An 18,612-nucleotide genomic window follows, 5' to 3' on the forward strand; every position below is an offset into this window, starting at 1 on the left:
GTCAGGACAGGCTTCGTGGTCTGAACATCACGAGTGTCAACACAGGACTTCAGTACATCTGATGGTTGTTTTTGTCAAACATGACTGACCCACAAAGCCAAACGCTGACTATGAAGTTCTTACAGAGGATGCAAGATGTTACAATTAAAATATTAAAAACTAGTTATTTTAATATGCACACAACCCAACAAAAGGACGTTTTACAGCTTCATTAAAAAAGAAAACAAAAATGTCCACAAAAGTCCCCAAGTCTTTTAAAAGTCCTTAAATCAGGCTTTTAAATAAACATATATTTTTTTCAGCAATCACAGACAAACCTGTTAGTTGTGAGAGATTCAGAGATATTTCTGTGGGATTTTAGATGTGACCTGTCAGACATTTAAAAAATATATAAATAATGTCCGACTGCTTTTCCAAGAAAGTTTAGCCCTGCGAGCTTGAGCGAAAGAACGATGAGTGTCCCTGTTTGGAGGGGTCGAGCGATGGGAGGAAGTAAGAACGTCATCATTGGTATGTTTGTGCTTTGGTGACAGAGTATAAAATCAGTCAGTGCATCAGAGGAACAGAACAGCAGAAATCTGTTTCACTGCTAAACAACAAACTGCATCAGACAGAGAGTCAGAGGGCAGGTGGTGAGTGTCTTCATTATGTGTTGTTATTTATTTACTTTATAGTCTTTTATTTATTTTAATATTCTAAGATATAACAGCTAAAGCAAAAGCAACAGAACAGATTGTTTATATGTAATGAAGATAATTTTATATTAAAAATTTCAGCATTTTACAGTGATGTGAATGTTTGAGAGAATTGTACTTTGTTACTCTGTTGCATATATTCTTAATTTTGTATTTTATTTTAAAAAAATGCTTTAACTTAACATAAAAAAGTGAAAAAGTGGTTTCTCTGATGTTTGATTGGTATAAATGTAATGTTTAGGAATGCATACTGCGTATAAATACAGCAGTGCAATGACACATGTCGCAAGCTTTTGATAGAAGACAACATGAACAAAATGTGCCATTTAAAAAATTATTTTATGCCTGATTCGCATTTTCATTCCATTTTTTGACATTTACTTCTTACTTCTGTCATGTGAAATTTTGTTCATGTGTGTTTTCATTCTGTCTCCCTGTGGAAATATGGGACTATATATATATAACTCTGTAGAGTTTAGAAACTAGAATATTGGTGAATATATCGAAAGAAATTTGAGAATAATTTGATTTTTGCACTATAAATGTCTTACCTTTTGACCTCTTAACCTAACCTATTGTTTAATTACAATTATCTTATCTTATCTTATCTTATCTTATCTCATCTTATCTTATCAGAGTGCATTTTGGAAGAAGACACTGATTTAAAGCCAGGATGAACTTAACCTGACTGTAACTGTGGTTGTCTTGTACTGTGTATTTCAACAGCAGATGCACAGAGAATGTGTCCTGTGTTGCTATTGGTGGCTGTAATAGTAGTGGACGTGGCCAGAGGAGCTGAAAGTCAATGCTGGGACCATCCCGTCTGTCAGGAGGTCAACTCAGAGAGGAGCATGATGGTAAACGCACACACACTGAGGCTGAACCAAAGCTGTGAAACTGCAGGCCAAGAAGAGCTGAGGATAAATAGTGAGAAGTGAGAAGTTTACCGTGCACAGATGATTTTAAGGGCCCAAGGTTGCATACAGACAGATTTGTCAGTGCTGCTGACCAAGTAGAATTACAGAGGTGATTCCACCATTCAGCGTTTCTGATTGATAACTGACCTCTTGATGTAAAATGTTATAGAAATGACAGAAAACGAGGGACAGAAGACCATAAATTCAAGGCCACAAACAAATCATTAATTTGATGCAGCATCATGATGGACTGTATATATGAGATGAGTCACTGTGAAGTCATTTACTGGGTTTCACTGGTAGACTCAGCATGGGTGGGTTTTCAGCCTGGGACGCCTGAACTCCCATCATTTGAGATTGGAGCAAAGGGAATTATGGGAAAACGTTATCATCTAAAATTTGGTCAGATGATAGCCTTTGATGGTTTGCACGTTTTGTCCTGCAGGAGTGTATTCAGCTTTGCCACTATGAAAACAACGAGAAGCCCATCATCCCTGGTGATGCCCACCTGCAGCCTCCTCCCCCATCGGGCCCTCTTTCTCTTTTACCTTTCCCTCCGCCCTTCTTCTCCTCTCCTCAGGCCAAACGCTCCTACTCCATGGAGCATTTCCGCTGGGGGAAGCCTGTTGGGCGAAAACGCCGCCCGATTAAAATCTATACCACCAACGGTCTGGAGGAGGAGTCGGCGGAGCTTTTCCCCGGTGAGATGAAAAAGCGGGAGCTCGCTGGTGAGATGATGACGATGGACGATAACGAGGGGAAGTTAGCAGAGGGGGGCCAGGAGGAGGTGCCAGATGACAGCCATGAGAAAAAAGATGAAATGTACAAGATGAAGCACTTTCGCTGGGGCGGCCTGCCGGCAAGCAAGCGTTACGGCGGGTTCATGAAGAGCTGGGACGAGCGCAGCCAGAGGCCGCTGATCACGCTCTTCAAAAACGTCATCAACAAAGAAGCCCAGGAGGAGAAGAGGGAGCAGTGAGGAGGGAGAACAGAGGGAGGGATGGAGAGAAGACGAGCAGACAGAAAAGTTTTATTCACAACTGCAAACAAGTCCTGTGACTAAATACAAGATGTGTTTTTGTCATTGCCACATTATGACAGGGTTATTAATCCATGAGTGCCGCATGATGTAATACGTCCATGAGCAGGAAATATGAAATTATTTGAATACCCCAGTTTTCCAAGTTTTTGGATATTTTGATTCAAAACACGGTAACCACCAAATATTACCAGATCCAATCAGCCTTTCTGTACAAAACAACGTTGGGGCTGCTTTCCATTTGTTTGAGCTGAATAACCAACGAGGAGAGAAAAGAACAAAGGGAAAGAGAGTGGTCTCATGTCACTCAGGTTAATAATGCTGTCTTATTCAGGGGTAAACAAGGAACAGTATCTTTCCCATCATGTTTGTAAGTCCCTGCCTCCCAGACTGATATACTGGACCTAACACAGAGTTCTCGATGCTTCAGAAGAGTCAGAACTTTCATTGAGGTCATTACACTGCTGTCATTATAATCCCCCAAAACAAAAGTACAGATTTAGTTTTATTGTGACAGATAACGTCCAATGGAAGCTAACAGCTCGCTCAGTGAGATGCAAGTAATAAAAAGGATTATTATTAGTATTATTTTTTTTAAATCTTTGTCATCTTTGTGCCAGAAATGAGAAAGAAACACAGAAAGAAGATGAGCGAGAGAGAGTGGGTGAGAAGAAATGTTTCATATAATGCAAAAAACCCTGTAAATCGCATAAAAACATAAAGATATTTGCAAGCAAAAAATACAATGCATGTTGTTTTTCTATCTGATTCAAAGAAAAATACAATTTATAAAAACTATATAATAAAGATTATTCCTCACGCATTTACATCATAGCCATATGATGAATAACTGATTATAGTGAGTGCTTCAGTAACAGCTGATCAGCACGTGTGTGTAATACCACACACAGGCCACCAGAGAGCAGCACTGCTATACAGCTTTACAGACACGTCCACGGCTGATCAATTGAAAGGTTTATTGTAGTTTATTAATAAATTAAGTGCTTTACATGTGACACATTTCACAGAAGTCGAGCTCAATAAAGAAGCTTCAAGAAAAAAGCATAGAGTCAAACCAAGGACATTACTCCTGCAACATGAGCATTGTCTACGCAGCCAGAGGTATTTATCTTAATTTGAATTAAAATCATCAAAGGTTGCTGAGTTTTCTTCTGATTTTCAAGCATTTTAGTTTTATACAAAGGCTATAACTGTATTTATGACTTAGCTCAGTTTAAAATGAGTTTTAACTGACAGATTTGCTTCATCATTTTAAGGGATGAAGGGTCCTGTCCTGGTAACGTCTGACTAGAAACTAGAGCAGCAGATGAGTCACAGAGTCCCTCCTTACTCAGTCCTATGTTAACAGTCTTTACAGAAAGACGTTTAGACATTTAGAGAAATTAGGATTACAGGAAAAACTGGAAATTTAATTCATTGTGATCTTCAACATATTTTGGTTGGCTCGTGTGATGGGGCACATAATCAATGGTGGATCAATGTCCCTCTTAAGGGAAAATCTGGGACTTTCCACCATTTGCCTTTTAGAACCAAAGAAACTTCTCGGATGAAACATCCTCAAGAACTTACAGAGGTCCAGTCGCTTTATTTCCAGACTCCTAAGATAAATAACTAATAACACATTTTACATTGATTTATGAATACTAAAGTATAAGTCCACGGTCATTAAGTGTGATCCTTTACATTAATTTTAGCCAGACGTAATGAATCCTATGTGAAGTGTGTCTCTGTTGAATATGGTCCAGTGGGTTGTACCTTCACTTACTTTTAGTCTGCAGCAAATCTATTAGTATATTTACATAAAGATTGTGTTATTCTAACCCACGCATAATCAGCAATTATAGGAGAATTTTTTCTTAAATAGACAAATGTGCACAAATTCTAATTATTAAATTACAGAAATGAAAGATTAATAACTAATGATATTTTCTTACTATCTGAAAAATTTACACTTGGTGAAGTATTAACATTTTTGCGTTTTTCATGCAAATTTTTGTATATGGATGGATTACTGTGCAAAAAAGGCATTTCCATAGAGAGGCACTTTGCATCAGCAGCACCATGCTCCAGTGCTCTGGGAGAGTTTATAGTCCTGAGAGTTGAACACTGGATGACTGACAGCTGTCCTTCATCACAACAGAAGCCACAGAAATCCTCCTCATCAAAAACATGACTTTGATCTGCGTCCTCATCTGGACTCTCCTCTGCTGCTGCTTCACAGGTAAAGTCCAGAGAATCAAACTCCTCTCCTCTATCAACATCTGTCCCTCTGAAATGAAGCCCACAAAACCATGAAGCTGCTTTATGTTTTTGTCTCTGTGTCCTCAGAGTCCAGAGGACAATATACAGTGACTCAGCCTGGAGCAGTGAGCTCTGCTGTGGGAGGATCTGTGAGCATCAAGTGTAGGACCAGTCAGAATGTTCATGTTTATAGCAACAATCACTGTTTAGCCTGGTACCAACAGAAAGATGGAGAAACTCCCAAACGTCTCATTTACTGGTCTAGCACTCGACAATCAGGGATTCCAGCTCGTTTTACAGGCAGTGGATCAAACTCTGACTTCACTCTGACCATCAGTGGAGTCCAGGCTGAAGATGCAGCAGTTTATTACTGTAAAGGAGAATTTAATGTCAACTCTTGGGAGCTCTTCACACAGTGAAAAACAGTCGTACAAAAACCTCCCTCAGTCAGACTGAAGAGAAACTGAAGTGACTGCTGCAGCTGGAAGATACTGCAGAGACTGATACAGTTCACTGAGGACACACACACACACACACACACACACACACACACACACACACACACACACACACACACACACACACACACACACACACAGATTTTCTCTCAGCGACATTCAGCACAAATTTGTGCTGAATTAACTAAAGAACAAAGGTGGCCCAGTAACAGAAACCAAGGTCAATCTTAGTCATGACCTTTGACCTTAGCAGTGGAGCAAAGCCACAACATCTATAACAAGCAACAAAAATCTGAAAATGTTTATTATCAGCGAGGGTGAAAATAAAAACAATACACCTGCGAATTTAAGATTTTACTGTAAACATATCATCAAACATGAACATGAGTGAAAAAGCTGTTATTGAACCGAAGGTGTTTTTTCATAGTTTGTTCATGTCATCATTCATTTAATCTTCTCCGTGTTCGTCAATGAAATTAAAACTTTGTTCTTCAGATTCTTTCTAAGCACTCCTTGCATTCGTTGACTCTCCTGTCTGTGAGTTCTCCTCAGAACAAACAGCTTATTAGAGACACTAAAGACTTTTTCTTCTTTAGACTTGCTTTGTAGTCTGGTGAGGCTGTTTCCGTGGTAACCAGGTCCCAGCATTGCTTCATGAACCAGTCTGTCTGGTACAGGTGAGCAACACCACCAACAACCTACCACACACATTTAAATAAACATAAAAATAACCTGAACAACTTTAAAACTCCTTTTTCAGCTTTTGCCAAAATGCAGATCTCCTTAGTGGTTCTTTCAGCCTGTGTTTTATTTTACCAGTGTAAAATAAAGACATCATGTTGGAGTGCAGAGTTGGTCTGAATTCTTCTAAATGAAACATATATTCATCAAGTGCAGGTTTGTAGATTTGAATAAAATTAAATGTCTGATTCAACCAAAATTCACTTTGCAAAACATCTTTATTACCTAAAACATGAATGTTGTCATTATGAGAAAGAAAATAACAGTTTTAGTCTTTATTTGTTCTTCAAAAAGAAAGATGGAGAGACAGTTACAGAGTTGAGAATGAGAGCATTAAACCAGTATCAGGTTGAGTCAGGTCAGGACTGGGAACACTGGTCTCTCCTCAGTGGCTCTGAGACCAGAGCCTGGCAGCCCTGGGTGGCCTCACAGGTCACAGAGCCCACCTTCATCCAGCGGTCTGCAGGGAGCCTCAGGGTGCTGCTCCAGCTGTAGAGGCCGTCGTTCTGCAGCACCACGGGGCTCCTGCTCTCCTCCCAGCTGATGCTGCCACTGCCATCCACCTTCCAGGACAGACTCCAGTCTGAGGGGAAGCCCTTGTTGGCCAGACATGTGATTGTTGCAGTCCCCTGCTGTAGCTCCTCACTGGAGGGGGGCAACACTGTCAGGATGGGACGGGTATCACCTAGGAGACACCAATCAGCTTAGAGCACAGGGAGCACACAGCTGTCAATCAAACCACAGACAGTGGGACACCTTTACTGTAAGAGCTGATTTTCTCCGTTAAGAAGTTTCTGTCAGGTGTTTTTTCTGCTCCACCAGTCATTCACTCACACATTGTTTCACTTCCCTTTAAGAAACCTCTCATGCATATCAGCACAGAGAGAATCATCACACAGTTTGAGCTGAAATATGTTCAAACTACACTGGAAATAAAAGAAGCAGATGTGGAAACATTTACAAAACAAGTTTAAAATCATCAATATTGTACATGACTGACATTAATATTAACTGGAAACAAATAAATAGAATAAATTAATTAATTCAGCGAAACGAAATGCTCTTCATGTATATCTAAAACAATTTTTAAAATTCACACAAACTCAAAAACTAATTTCAAACAATACTTGAAAGTTTTTCTTCTTTATATTATTGTTAGATTTTTTTTCAGTTTAATTTGACTGAAATGTAGACATAATATTTTGACAGAGCAGATCTGAATTATCCTCCACGACACAAGAGGATGATAAAAAATTCCAGCATCAAACTTATTGTAAAGCTACGTGCTTTTCTCTTAAAATCAGAAGAGAAATTGTTAAATGCACTTTAATAAAAAGACAGTATTTGAAAGTAAACCAGAATAAACTTACGTCCAACATCCAGTCTGGTTCCTCCACCAAAAGTCCACCACAGTGATACAAACTCATTGAGGCGCCGTACAAAAACCTCTGACTGTAGAGAGACACGGCTCTCTGACTCTGAGACAAACAAACTCAACTAAATAATTCACTGTTTGCACAGCAGCCATGACTCAGCTGATGTGACTTCTTCAAATATCATCATACAATCTTAGTTTAAATACAGTTCAATCCATGAGCTTTTGGACGATCACATTTTTTTGTCCTGTCCCGTTCGGCACTGAAGCAATCAGAATTACTGTCTGAAGGCCAAGAAAAATTCTCCACAGATTTATTTTCTCAAGTGAATCAGTGCCATACTGGTCCACTTGATTGATCTTCATTATTTTTTTATTTTTTTATTTTTTTAAATGATTAGAATTGGAACAGATATAACCGGGGGATCGTAAAGAGAAAGACAGATAAGAGAAGTTTAAGAAAAGTAGAGGGAAAGAAAAACAGAGGGGAAGAGGGACAGTGAGAAAAGACAATGAAAACCCATGAGATCACCTGCTGGAAGAAAAAGAAGAAAACAAGCAAAAAGAGAACAACACAGTAGGGAGACCACAGCAACAACCTAGATAAGCATAAGTAAGAGTAAATAATAAAGACTGAATGCTACTGAGCAGCACAAAAGACCGACAGCAGACGATATGCTTAGAGGCAGCATCCAAGGAAGACGGTGAGTGTCTGTGCACACCTGTGTGCGTGAGTGCGCTTGTTTCCAAAAGGTTTCTCCATGTAACTATCTAATAGTAATTGTGGGGAACCATAGCACTGCCCCCCAGGACATGGAGCAAGCACGGAGGACATCCAGGACCCAGACATCCAGATTCCCCCCAGAGCACAAGAGCCCAAGCAGGACCACTGGAGGGACAGCCGCCTCCCTCCTAGAAACAAGCTGGGGAGAGCCCCAGACGGGTGTGTGTGGGGGGGCGGTGAGATGGAGTCTAAGACCCAACCAGACATATAAACATAGACAAAGCTCTTCATAAAACATGCCTCATCCACAGACATTCGTATAAACACTAAATCCTATGCCTGAGTGCTTTCTATCTAGCATTGAGACAAATGTTCAGCATTTTACTCTCACCAGTCAGAGAGTCTAAAATATTTGAAACTGTAGCCTTTTGTTGTTTGTCACTGATCAATATCTGAGTAATATTATTCATAATTGGGCACTAACACACATGGTGTCTTGATGCACGCTCAATCATCCAGGTAAGTAAAACCTACAAGGTTGATTCTGTTCATCTGGACGCAGCGTTTTCAGGGGGAGAAACGTTTCGTCACTCATCCAGGTGACTTCTTCAGTCTCAGCTGACTGCAGGTTTCTCCAACCTTAGAAACAGTACATTTGCATAATGACTGAAACCAGCCCACTGAAGGAACAATGGGCTGGGAGGTCAGTTCCTTGATCATTAATATGCAAATTCTCATGACCATTAATCAACAGCCACTGATCAATGGCCATGAGTAACACACATGGTCTGGTGCAAAGATTCAGTATAAGTTCTGATGATGTGCTGCTTATGTTTTTATGCTGTAATCTTTATAGTGTAGTACAGAGCACGATGAAGAAATGATGACTTTTCTTCGTGCAAATATTTACCAACTGTATTACCAGATTTTAAGTACGTCACAGAATAGCCTGCTCAATCCTCACAACCAAAGCTTGCTCAGCATAAGATGCACAATGTAAAACTTTAAAAAAATACTTTTAAAAATAATCAACAAAACACAAATTGTTGAGTTTATGAATAACTCAATGGATTAATTAAAAAGAGAAAGAGGGAAAAAAAATGAAATTAAAGCAGACAGAAATACCAAATCACTGATTCTTGAACACAGAGTAAACCTTTTATAATGGACAAGGGCATTTCCATGATTTCCATAGAGAGGCACTTTGCATCAGCAGCACCATGCTCCAGTGCTCTGGGAGAGTTTATAGTCCTGAGAGTTGAACACTGGATGACTGACAGCTGTCCTTCATCACAACAGAAGCCACAGAAATCCTCCTCATCAAAAACATGACTTTGATCTGCGTCCTCATCTGGACTCTCCTCTGCTGCTGCTTCACAGGTAAAGTCCAGAGAATCAAACTCCTCTCCTCTATCAACATCTGTCCCTCTGAAATGAAGCCCACAAAACCATGAAGCTGCTTTATGTTTTTGTCTCTGTGTCCTCAGAGTCCAGAGGACAGATCACAGTGACTCAGCCTGGAGCAGTGAGCTCTGCTGTGGGAGGATCTGTGAGCATCAAGTGTACGACCAGTCAGAATGTTTATGTTTATAGCAACAATCACTGTTTAGCCTGGTACCAACAGAAAGCTGGAGAAACTCCCAAACGTCTTATTTACTGGTCTAGCACTCGACAATCAGGGATTCCAGCTCGTTTTACAGGCAGTGGATCAAACTCTGACTTCACTCTGACCATCAGTGGAGTCCAGGCTGAAGATGCAGCAGTTTATTACTGTCAGAGTGATCACTATCCTAACAGCCAGTATGTGTTCACACAGTGAAAAACAGTCGTACAAAAACCTCCCTCAGTCAGACTGAACAGAAACTGAAGTGACTGCTGCAGCTGGAAGATACTGCAGAGACTGATACAGTTCACTGAGGACACACACACACACACACACACACACACACACACACACACACACACACACACACACACACACACACACACACACACACACACACACACACACACACACACACTTATCTAAGACAAAGTGAGTCAATGTGTGATATGTAACATGTAATCCTAATGACTTTCTACCTCACCTACACCGCTTCTCTGAGATTTTAAGCACTTTCGGTCCCTAGTTAGAACATATAGTTATTAAAGTTACATAATTTTCTCAAAGATCAGTAAACTTTTTGGCTGACAAAAACAAAAAATGTGCATGCTTGCACTCTCTGTAATGTACAGATTTCTGTACACAGAGTAGTGAGAAAGATTCAAATGCCAGCACTCAGTAAGGTGCAGTAAGTGCTGAATAATTGTACTTTTTCAATAGTAAGTGTTGTTTTTTGATGCTCACTAAATTATGTAAAAGTGTATTATGTCCTCGGTGTAACAAGAATTTGTCTCCCGACTCCAACTCCACCCAAGAATAAGCCAAAACCAAAAACAAGTGTAAATGCAGTACACCCACTTATTAACTTTGGCAGTGAGCTGTGCCAAATTATTGAAACAAAAGATTTCTAAACATCCCTAATCTGTTTGTTCAGTGGGGGAGGCCCAGGAGAGAGGGGTGATGTGGCTGTCAGTCATCTGGTATAAGAGCTCTCTGTCCATCCAGTTTTCCAGTTTGGGAACAGGAATCAGTCAACCCAACCACTCAGCAGGCACCTGTGAGGGATGAGAGAGAAACACCCACACATACATCCTCTGATGGGAAGAGTCTGTCACGGCGGGGTGCGCCGGTGTGAAGAATGAGGTAGACCCAGATGCAGACAAAACGTAGTTTCAAAAATAAAGCGAGCCTTTATTGCAGAAGAAAAAACATAAAACTAGGGAAACTAAGGAGACGATGAACACTGTGTTAACAGAAGGCCGTGACACTCAGTGAAAGAACTACAACAAAACTATGAACACTGAGTAAACTCGGACACACAGCGAAACAATGAGGTAAACCTATGAATACTGTGGTGAGGTTAACAGACCATCTGACACCGACTGAGCAGAAACACACGGATTAAGTACACATAAGGAATGATCAGGGGAAGCGGAATCACATGGGAAACAGCTGACAACAATTAACATAATGACAGGACAGGGGACGTGAAGCTAAATACAATAAACACAAAACACAAGGATCCTTCAAAATAAAACGGGAAACATAACGAGACCCAGACATGACTGGAAGTAGACAAACAAAGAAAACTTGAACATGAAACATGACAGATAAACACACGAAGACTTAACACAGAAAACTTCACACAGGGATGAGACAAATGGGGAGCTTGAAAAATCATGAATTAAAACTGTAACCCAGGCGTGACAGAATGTAACTCGATAAACTGAAATGAAACTAGACTGAAAGGAGTAAGAAAACATCAAGAAACTCAGAATACTGGGTCACATGACCCAGGACCATGACAGAGTCACCCAAATAAACACACACACATATGACCCACATGATTTTCGATCATAAGAGGGGTAGAAACGTGAAGGCCACAAGTTCAGTCTGTGGATTTTACCTTCAAATCCAACAGTATTAATTACTATTAATTACTCTCAGTACAGTCAGGCTGACACAGCTGATGACTTGGACTCGGGGCTTCCCAGAATCCCGGGATGGAATGAAACTAACAGCTGGTCCGTTGTCCGAATCGAGTGGGTACATGCAACATACAGTGCCGCAGCTCGGACGGGCCACAGAGCCAGCAGCCTCTTAGTCCAAACCTTCAGTGGGAGCTGAGTGCAGCTCAGTGGTTTTTCAGGCCTTTTTAGTATCGTGCTGTCCAATGCATTTATTCCTTTTACGAATGAACCAGGTGGTTGATTCGGACAGTCCTAAAGTTTCTGCTCTTATGTTTATTTTGTTATTTCCTGTGGTGATGATCTCTTTGGACCTCATATGGATAGTAATTAATTAACAATACATGCAATTATTTTACTTAAAATCAATCAATGATCTGTTTAATTAACAGGTCTTATCTGTCCATGAACTGGCTTTAAAAAACAAAGACGTATCCTTGTGGCAGTCTGTTCAAACACATTCCAGATTTTAGAAAACTGACTTTGAGACCTTTATTCAGTGGTATGTTAATTTGATTGATCCATTATTAAACAGCATTATGAGACTGGTCCAAGTCTGTGTTGGAGTCAGTCTAGGAAAAAAGTCACACCAAAAGGTTCATTGATCACTTTTATAGCAGTAGCTGAATGAATGTTTAATTCTGCTTTTAATCCACATTACCAGATTGTGTATCAGGAGAAGGCGTAAAGGTCCTGGATAAAGTAATAAATAGAATAATAAAAAGCTACCAACCCGATTACATCTCAAAACATGTTGAAAACCTGTGAATTCACATTGCAAAGACTAATTATGCAGTCCTGCTGGAGTCAGTCAGATGATTTCCATAGAGAGGCACTTTGCATCAGCAGCACCATGCTCCAGTGCTCTGGGAGAGTTTATAGTCCTGAGAGTTGAACACTGGATGACTGACAGCTGTCCTTCATCACAACAGAAGCCACAGAAATCCTCCTCATCAAAAACATGACTTTGATCTGCGTCCTCATCTGGACTCTCCTCTGCTGCTGCTTCACAGGTAAAGTCCAGAGAATCAAACTCCTCTCCTCTATCAACATCTGTCCCTCTGAAATGAAGCCCACAAAACCATGAAGCTGCTTTATGTTTTTGTCTCTGTGTCCTCAGAGTCCAGAGGACAGATCACAGTGACTCAGCCTGGAGCAGTGAGCTCTGCTGTGGGAGCAACTGTGAGCATCAAGTGTAGGACCAGTCAGGATGTTTATAACAACAACTACTTACACTGGTACCAACAGAAAGATGGAGGAGTTCCTAAACTGCTCATTTACTACACTAGCAGCCGACAATCAGGGATTCCAGCTCGTTTTACAGGCAGTGGATCAAACTCTGACTTCACTCTGACCATCAGTGGAGTCCAGGCTGAAGATGCAGCAGTTTATTACTGTCAGAGTTTTCACTTTCCTAACAGTCAGTATGTGTTCACACAGTGAAAAACAGTCGTACAAAAACCTCCCTCAGTCAGACTGAACAGAAACTGAAGTGACTGCTGCAGCTGGAAGATACTGCAGAGACTGATACAGTTCACTGAGGACACACACACACACACACACACACACACACACACACACACACACACACACACACACACACACACACACACACACACACACACACACACACACACACACACACACAAAATGAAGTGATTCATCACAATTTTGTGTCCTACATCGCATGTATGTTGTGTTCAACTTTCAAATATATATTTAACTAAAGAACAAACGTGGGCCATTAACAGATACCAGGATAAGTCTTGTTCATGACCTTTGACCTTAGAGCAAACACTGAATCTATATCAAGATAAAATAATCTGAATCCAAAAAGCTGAAAATGTTCCTGATCAGTGAGGCTCAAAATAAAAACAACACACCTGTGAATTTAAGTGTAAACATATCATCAAACATGAACATGAGTGAAAAAGCTGTTATTGAACCGAAGGTGTTTTTTCATAGTTTGTTCATGTCATCATTCATTTAATCTTCTCCTTGTTCGTCAGTGAAATTAAAACTTTGTTCTTCAGATTCTTTCTAATCACTCCTTGCATTCGTTGACTCTCCTGTCTGTGAGTTCTCCTCAGAACAAACAGCTCATTAGAGACACTAAAGACTCTTTCTTCTTTAGACTTGCTTTGTAGTCTGGTGAGACTGTTTCCGTGGTAACCAGGTCCCAGCATTGCTTCATGAACCAGTCTGTCTGGTACAGGTGAGCAACACCACCAACAACCTACCACACACATTTAAATAAACATAAAAATAACCTGAACAACTTTAAAACTCCTTTTTCAGCTTTTGCCAAAATGCAGATCTCCTTAGTGGTTCTTTCAGCCTGTGTTTTATTTTACCAGTGTAAAATAAAGACATCATGTTGGAGTGCAGAGTTGGTCTGAATTCTTCTAAATGAAACATATATTCATCAAGTGCAGGTTTGTAGATTTGAATAAAATTAAATGTCTGATTCAACCAAAATTCACTTTGCAAAACATCTTTATTACCTAAAACATGAATGTTGTCATTATGAGAAAGAAAATAACAGTTTTAGTCTTTATTTGTTCTTCAAAAAGAAAGATGGAGAGACAGTTACAGAGTTGAGAATGAGAGCATTAAACCAGTATCAGGTTGAGTCAGGTCAGGACTGGGAACACTGGTCTCTCCTCAGTGGCTCTGAGACCAGAGCCTGGCAGCCCTGGGTGGCCTCACAGGTCACAGAGCCCACCTTCATCCAGCGGTCTGCAGGGAGCCTCAGGGTGCTGCTCCAGCTGTAGAGGCCGTCGTTCTGCAGCACCACGGGGCTCCTGCTCTCCTCCCAGCTGATGCTGCCACTGCCATCCACCTTCCAGGACAGACTCCAGTCTGAGGGGAAGCCCTTGTTGGCCAGACATGTGATTGTTGCAGTCCCCTGCTGTAGCTCCTCACTGGAGGGGGGCAACACTGTCAGGACGGGACGGGTATCACCTAGGAGACACCAATCAGCTTAGAGCACAGGGAGCACACAGCTGTCAATCAAACCACAGACAGTGGGACACCTTTACTGTAAGAGCTGATTTTCTCCGTTAAGAAGTTTCTGTCAGGTGTTTTTTCTGCTCCACCAGTCATTCACTCACACATTGTTTCACTTCCCTTTAAGAAACCTCTCATGCATATCAGCACAGAGAGAATCATCACACAGTTTGAGCTGAAATATGTTCAAACTACACTGGAAATAAAAGAAGCAGATGTGGCAACATTTACAAAACAAGTTTAAAATCATCAATATTGTACATGACTGACATTAATATTAACTGGAAACAAATAAATAGAATAAATTAATTAATTCAGCGAAACGAAATGCTCTTCCTGTATATCTAAAACAATTTTTAAAATTCACACAAACTCAAAGTAATTTCAAACAATACTTGAAAGTTTTTCTTCTTTATATTATTGTTAGATTTTTTTTCAGTTTAATTTGACTGAAATGTAGACATAATATTTTGACAGAGCAGATCTGAATTATCCTCCACGACACAAGAGGATGATAAAAAATTCCAGCATCAAACTTATTGTAAAGCTACGTGCTTTTCTCTTAAAATCAGAAGAGAAATTGTTAAATGCACTTTAATAAAAAGACAGTATTTGATAGTAAACCAGAATAAACTTACGTCCAACTTGCAGTCTGGTTCCTCCACCAAAAGTCCACCACAGTGATACAAACTCATTGAGGCGCCGTACAAAAACCTCTGACTGTAGAGAGACACGGCTCTCTGACTCTGAGACAAACAAACTCAACTAAATAATTCACTGTTTGCACAGCAGCCATGACTCAGCTGATGTGACTTCTTCAAATACCATCATACAATCTTAGTTTAAATACAGTTCAATCCATGAGCTTTTGGACGATCACATTTTTTTGTCCTGTCCCGTTCGGCACTGAAGCAATCAGAATCATTGTCTGAAGGCCAAGAAAAATTCTCCACAGATTTATTTTCTCAAGTGAATCAGTGCCATACTGGTCCACTTGATTGATCTTCATTATTTTTTTATTTTTTTAAATGATTAGAATTGGAACAGATATAACCCGGGGATCGTAAAGAGAAAGACAGATAAGAGAAGTTTAAGAAAAGGAGAGGGAAAGAAAAACAGAGGGGAAGAGGGACAGTGAGAAAAGACAATGAAAACCCATGAGATCACCTGCTGGAAGAAAAAGAAGAAAACAAGCAAAAAGAGAACAACACAGTAGGGAGACCACAGCAACAACCTAGATAAGCATAAGTAAGAGTAAATAATAAAGACTGAATGCTACTGAGCAGCACAAAAGACCGACAGCAGACGATATGCTTAGAGGCAGCATCCAAGGAAGATAGTGAGTGTCTGTGCACACCTGTGTGCGTGAGTGCGCTTGTTTTCAAAAGGTTTCTCCATGTAACTATCTAATAGTAATTGTGGGGAGCCATAGCACTGCCCCCCAGGACATGGAGCAAGCACGGAGGGCATCCAGGACCCAGACATCCAGATTCCCCCCAGAGCACAAGAGCCCAAGCAGGACCACTGGAGGGACAGCCGCCTCCCTCCTAGAAACAAGCTGGGGAGAGCCCCAGACGGGTGTGTGTGGGGGGGCGGTGAGATGGAGTCTAAGACCCAACCAGACATATAAACATAGACAAAGCTCTTCATAAAACATGCCTCATCCACAGACATTCGTATAAACACTAAATCCTATGCCTGAGTGCTTTCTATCTAGCATTGAGACAAATGTTCAGCATTTTACTCTCACCAGTCAGAGAGTCTAAAATATTTGAAACTGTAGCCTTTTGTGTTTGTCACTGATCAATATCTGAGTAATATTATTCATAATTAGGCACTAACACACATGGTGTCTTGATGCACGCTCAATCATCCAGGTAAGTAAAACCCACAAGGTTGATTCTGTTCATCTGGACGCAGCGTTTTCAGGGGGAGAAACGTTTCGTCACTCATCCAGGTGACTTCTTCAGTCTCAGCTGACTGCAGGTTTCTCCAACCTTAGAAACAGTACATTTGCATAATGACTGAAACCAGCCCACTGAAGGAACAATGGGCTGGGAGGTCAGTTCCTTGATCATTAATATGCAAATTCTCATGACCATTAATCAACAGCCACTGATCAATGGCCATGAGTAACACACATGGTCTGGTGCAAAGATTCAGTATAAGTTCTGATGATGTGCTGCTTATGTTTTTATGCTGTAATCTTTATAGTGTAGTACAGAGCACGATGAAGAAATGATGACTTTTCTTCGTGCAAATATTTACCATCTGTATTACCAGATTTTAAGTACGTCACAGAATAGCCTGCTCAATCCTCACAACCAAAGCTTGCTCAGCATAAGATGCACAATGTAAAACTTTAAAAAAATGCTTTTAAAAATAATCAACAAAACACAAATTGCTGATTTTATGAATAACTCAATGTATGAATTAAAAAGAGAAAGAGGAAAAAAAAGATGAAATTACAGCAGACAGGAATACCAAATCACTGATTCTTGAACACAGAGTAAACCTTTTATAATGGACAAGGGCATTTCCATGATTTCCATAGAGAGGCACTTTGCATCAGCAGCACCATGCTCCAGTGCTCTGGGAGAGTTTATAGTCCTGAGAGTTGAACACTGGATGACTGACAGCTGTCCTTCATCACAACAGAAGCCACAGAAATCCTCCTCATCAAAAACATGACTTTGATCTGCGTCCTCATCTGGACTCTCCTCTGCTGCTGCTTCACAGGTAAAGTCCAGAGAATCAAACTCCTCTCCTCTATCAACATCTGTCCCTCTGAAATGAAGCCCACAAAACCATGAAGCTGCTTTATGTTTTTGTCTCTGTGTCCTCAGAGTCCAGAGGACAGATCACAGTGACTCAGCCTGGAGCAGTGAGCTCTGCTGTGGGAGCAACTGTGAGCATCAAGTGTACGACCAGTCAGGATGTTCGTGTTTGGAGCAACTACCATCTCTTAGCCTGGTACCAACAGAAAGATGGAGGAGTTCCTAAACTCCTCATTACCTATGTTAGCAGTCGAGAATCAGGGATTCCAGCTCGTTTTACAGGCAGTGGATCAAACTCTGACTTCACTCTGACCATCAGTGGAGTCCAGGCTGAAGATGCAGCAGTTTATTACTGTCAGAGTGATCACTACATTAACAGCCAGTATGTGTTCACACAGTGAAAAGCCATCATACAAAAACCTCTCTCAAGTGCAGAGACTGATACAGTTGACTGAGTACACACACTCAAAGAAATACACTGGTTTTCATATCTTAGTGAGGATATCTAATTGACATGATGCTTTTCCTAACTGCTTACTATAACCTTAACCATCAAAAGTGAATGCCTAACTATAACCTAACTGTAACCCTGACACTAAAACCACTTTTTGAGACTCAAATGCCTTTAAACTCGTTTGGGACGAGCGTTTTTCCCCATAAGTGACTGTTGTTCTCCACAGTATAGTGGCATGCCACACGTGTAACCCACATTACAAAAAAAATCAAAAAAACAAAAAACAAAACATGTGGGGAACCTCCTCCAGATGTCACTGTTGGTGTTTCTGGAGTCAACAAACATAGTGTGTATTATTTCATCAAAAGAAGTTTATTGGTCTCCATCACCCTCAGATTTACAACCAATCCTGGAGTAGATGAAGGTAATGACATGTTCTGTTACCAACAGAAAAATGGTGAAACTCCTAAAAAGCTAACTTACAATGCTGACACTTGAGCTTCATGACCTTTGACCTCACTCACACTTCACAGAGGTTTTAAGTTTCTTGGAACCTTATCCCAACTTCACATAAATAGGATTGTTAGAAAG

At 40.5% G+C, this 18,612-nt stretch overlaps 1 protein-coding gene and 2 pseudogenes across 2 annotated transcripts; 1 reads left to right on the plus strand and 2 right to left on the minus strand.

The window, feature by feature from the left end:
• Positions 1 to 577: 577 nt before the first annotated feature.
• Positions 578 to 3,377, plus strand: LOC146682401 (pro-opiomelanocortin-like). The gene is made up of 3 exons (XM_085445364.1): positions 578 to 632; positions 1,422 to 1,552; positions 2,058 to 3,377. The coding sequence occupies exons 2-3, from the start codon at positions 1,436 to 1,438 to the stop codon at positions 2,589 to 2,591; spliced, it is 651 nt and encodes a 216-aa protein (XP_085301490.1). The 5' UTR covers positions 578 to 632; positions 1,422 to 1,435; the 3' UTR covers positions 2,592 to 3,377.
• Positions 3,378 to 6,311: 2,934 nt separating this feature from the next.
• LOC146682402 (Ig kappa-b4 chain C region pseudogene) lies at positions 6,312 to 8,526 on the minus strand (annotated as a pseudogene).
• A 5,733-nt stretch (positions 8,527 to 14,259) lies between these two features.
• On the minus strand, positions 14,260 to 15,621 carry LOC146682403 (Ig kappa-b4 chain C region pseudogene; annotated as a pseudogene). Its single transcript, XR_014917730.1, has 3 exons — positions 15,616 to 15,621; positions 15,429 to 15,510; positions 14,260 to 14,745 (listed from the first exon to the last, which is right to left on the minus strand). The product of XR_014917730.1 is annotated as an Ig kappa-b4 chain C region pseudogene (transcript).
• Positions 15,622 to 18,612: the final 2,991 nt, after the last annotated feature.

This window comes from Copadichromis virginalis, linkage group LG22 (genome assembly GCF_057382275.1).
Source record: "Copadichromis virginalis isolate Kocher_CV1m ecotype Utaka linkage group LG22, C_Virginalis_male_GT1.1, whole genome shotgun sequence".
Lineage (NCBI taxonomy): Eukaryota > Metazoa > Chordata > Actinopteri > Cichliformes > Cichlidae > Copadichromis > Copadichromis virginalis.

What these genes read in the sequence shown, in the direction of transcription:
- LOC146682401 (XM_085445364.1), top strand. Translation starts at nt 1,436, where the DNA reads ATGTGTCCTGTGTTGCTATTGGTGGCTGTAATAGTAGTGGACGTGGCC. An exon ending in ACTCAGAGAGGAGCATGATG is followed by an intron (nt 1,553 to 2,057) that starts GTAAACGCACAC and finishes TTTGTCCTGCAG; the next exon opens with GAGTGTATTCAGCTTTGCCA.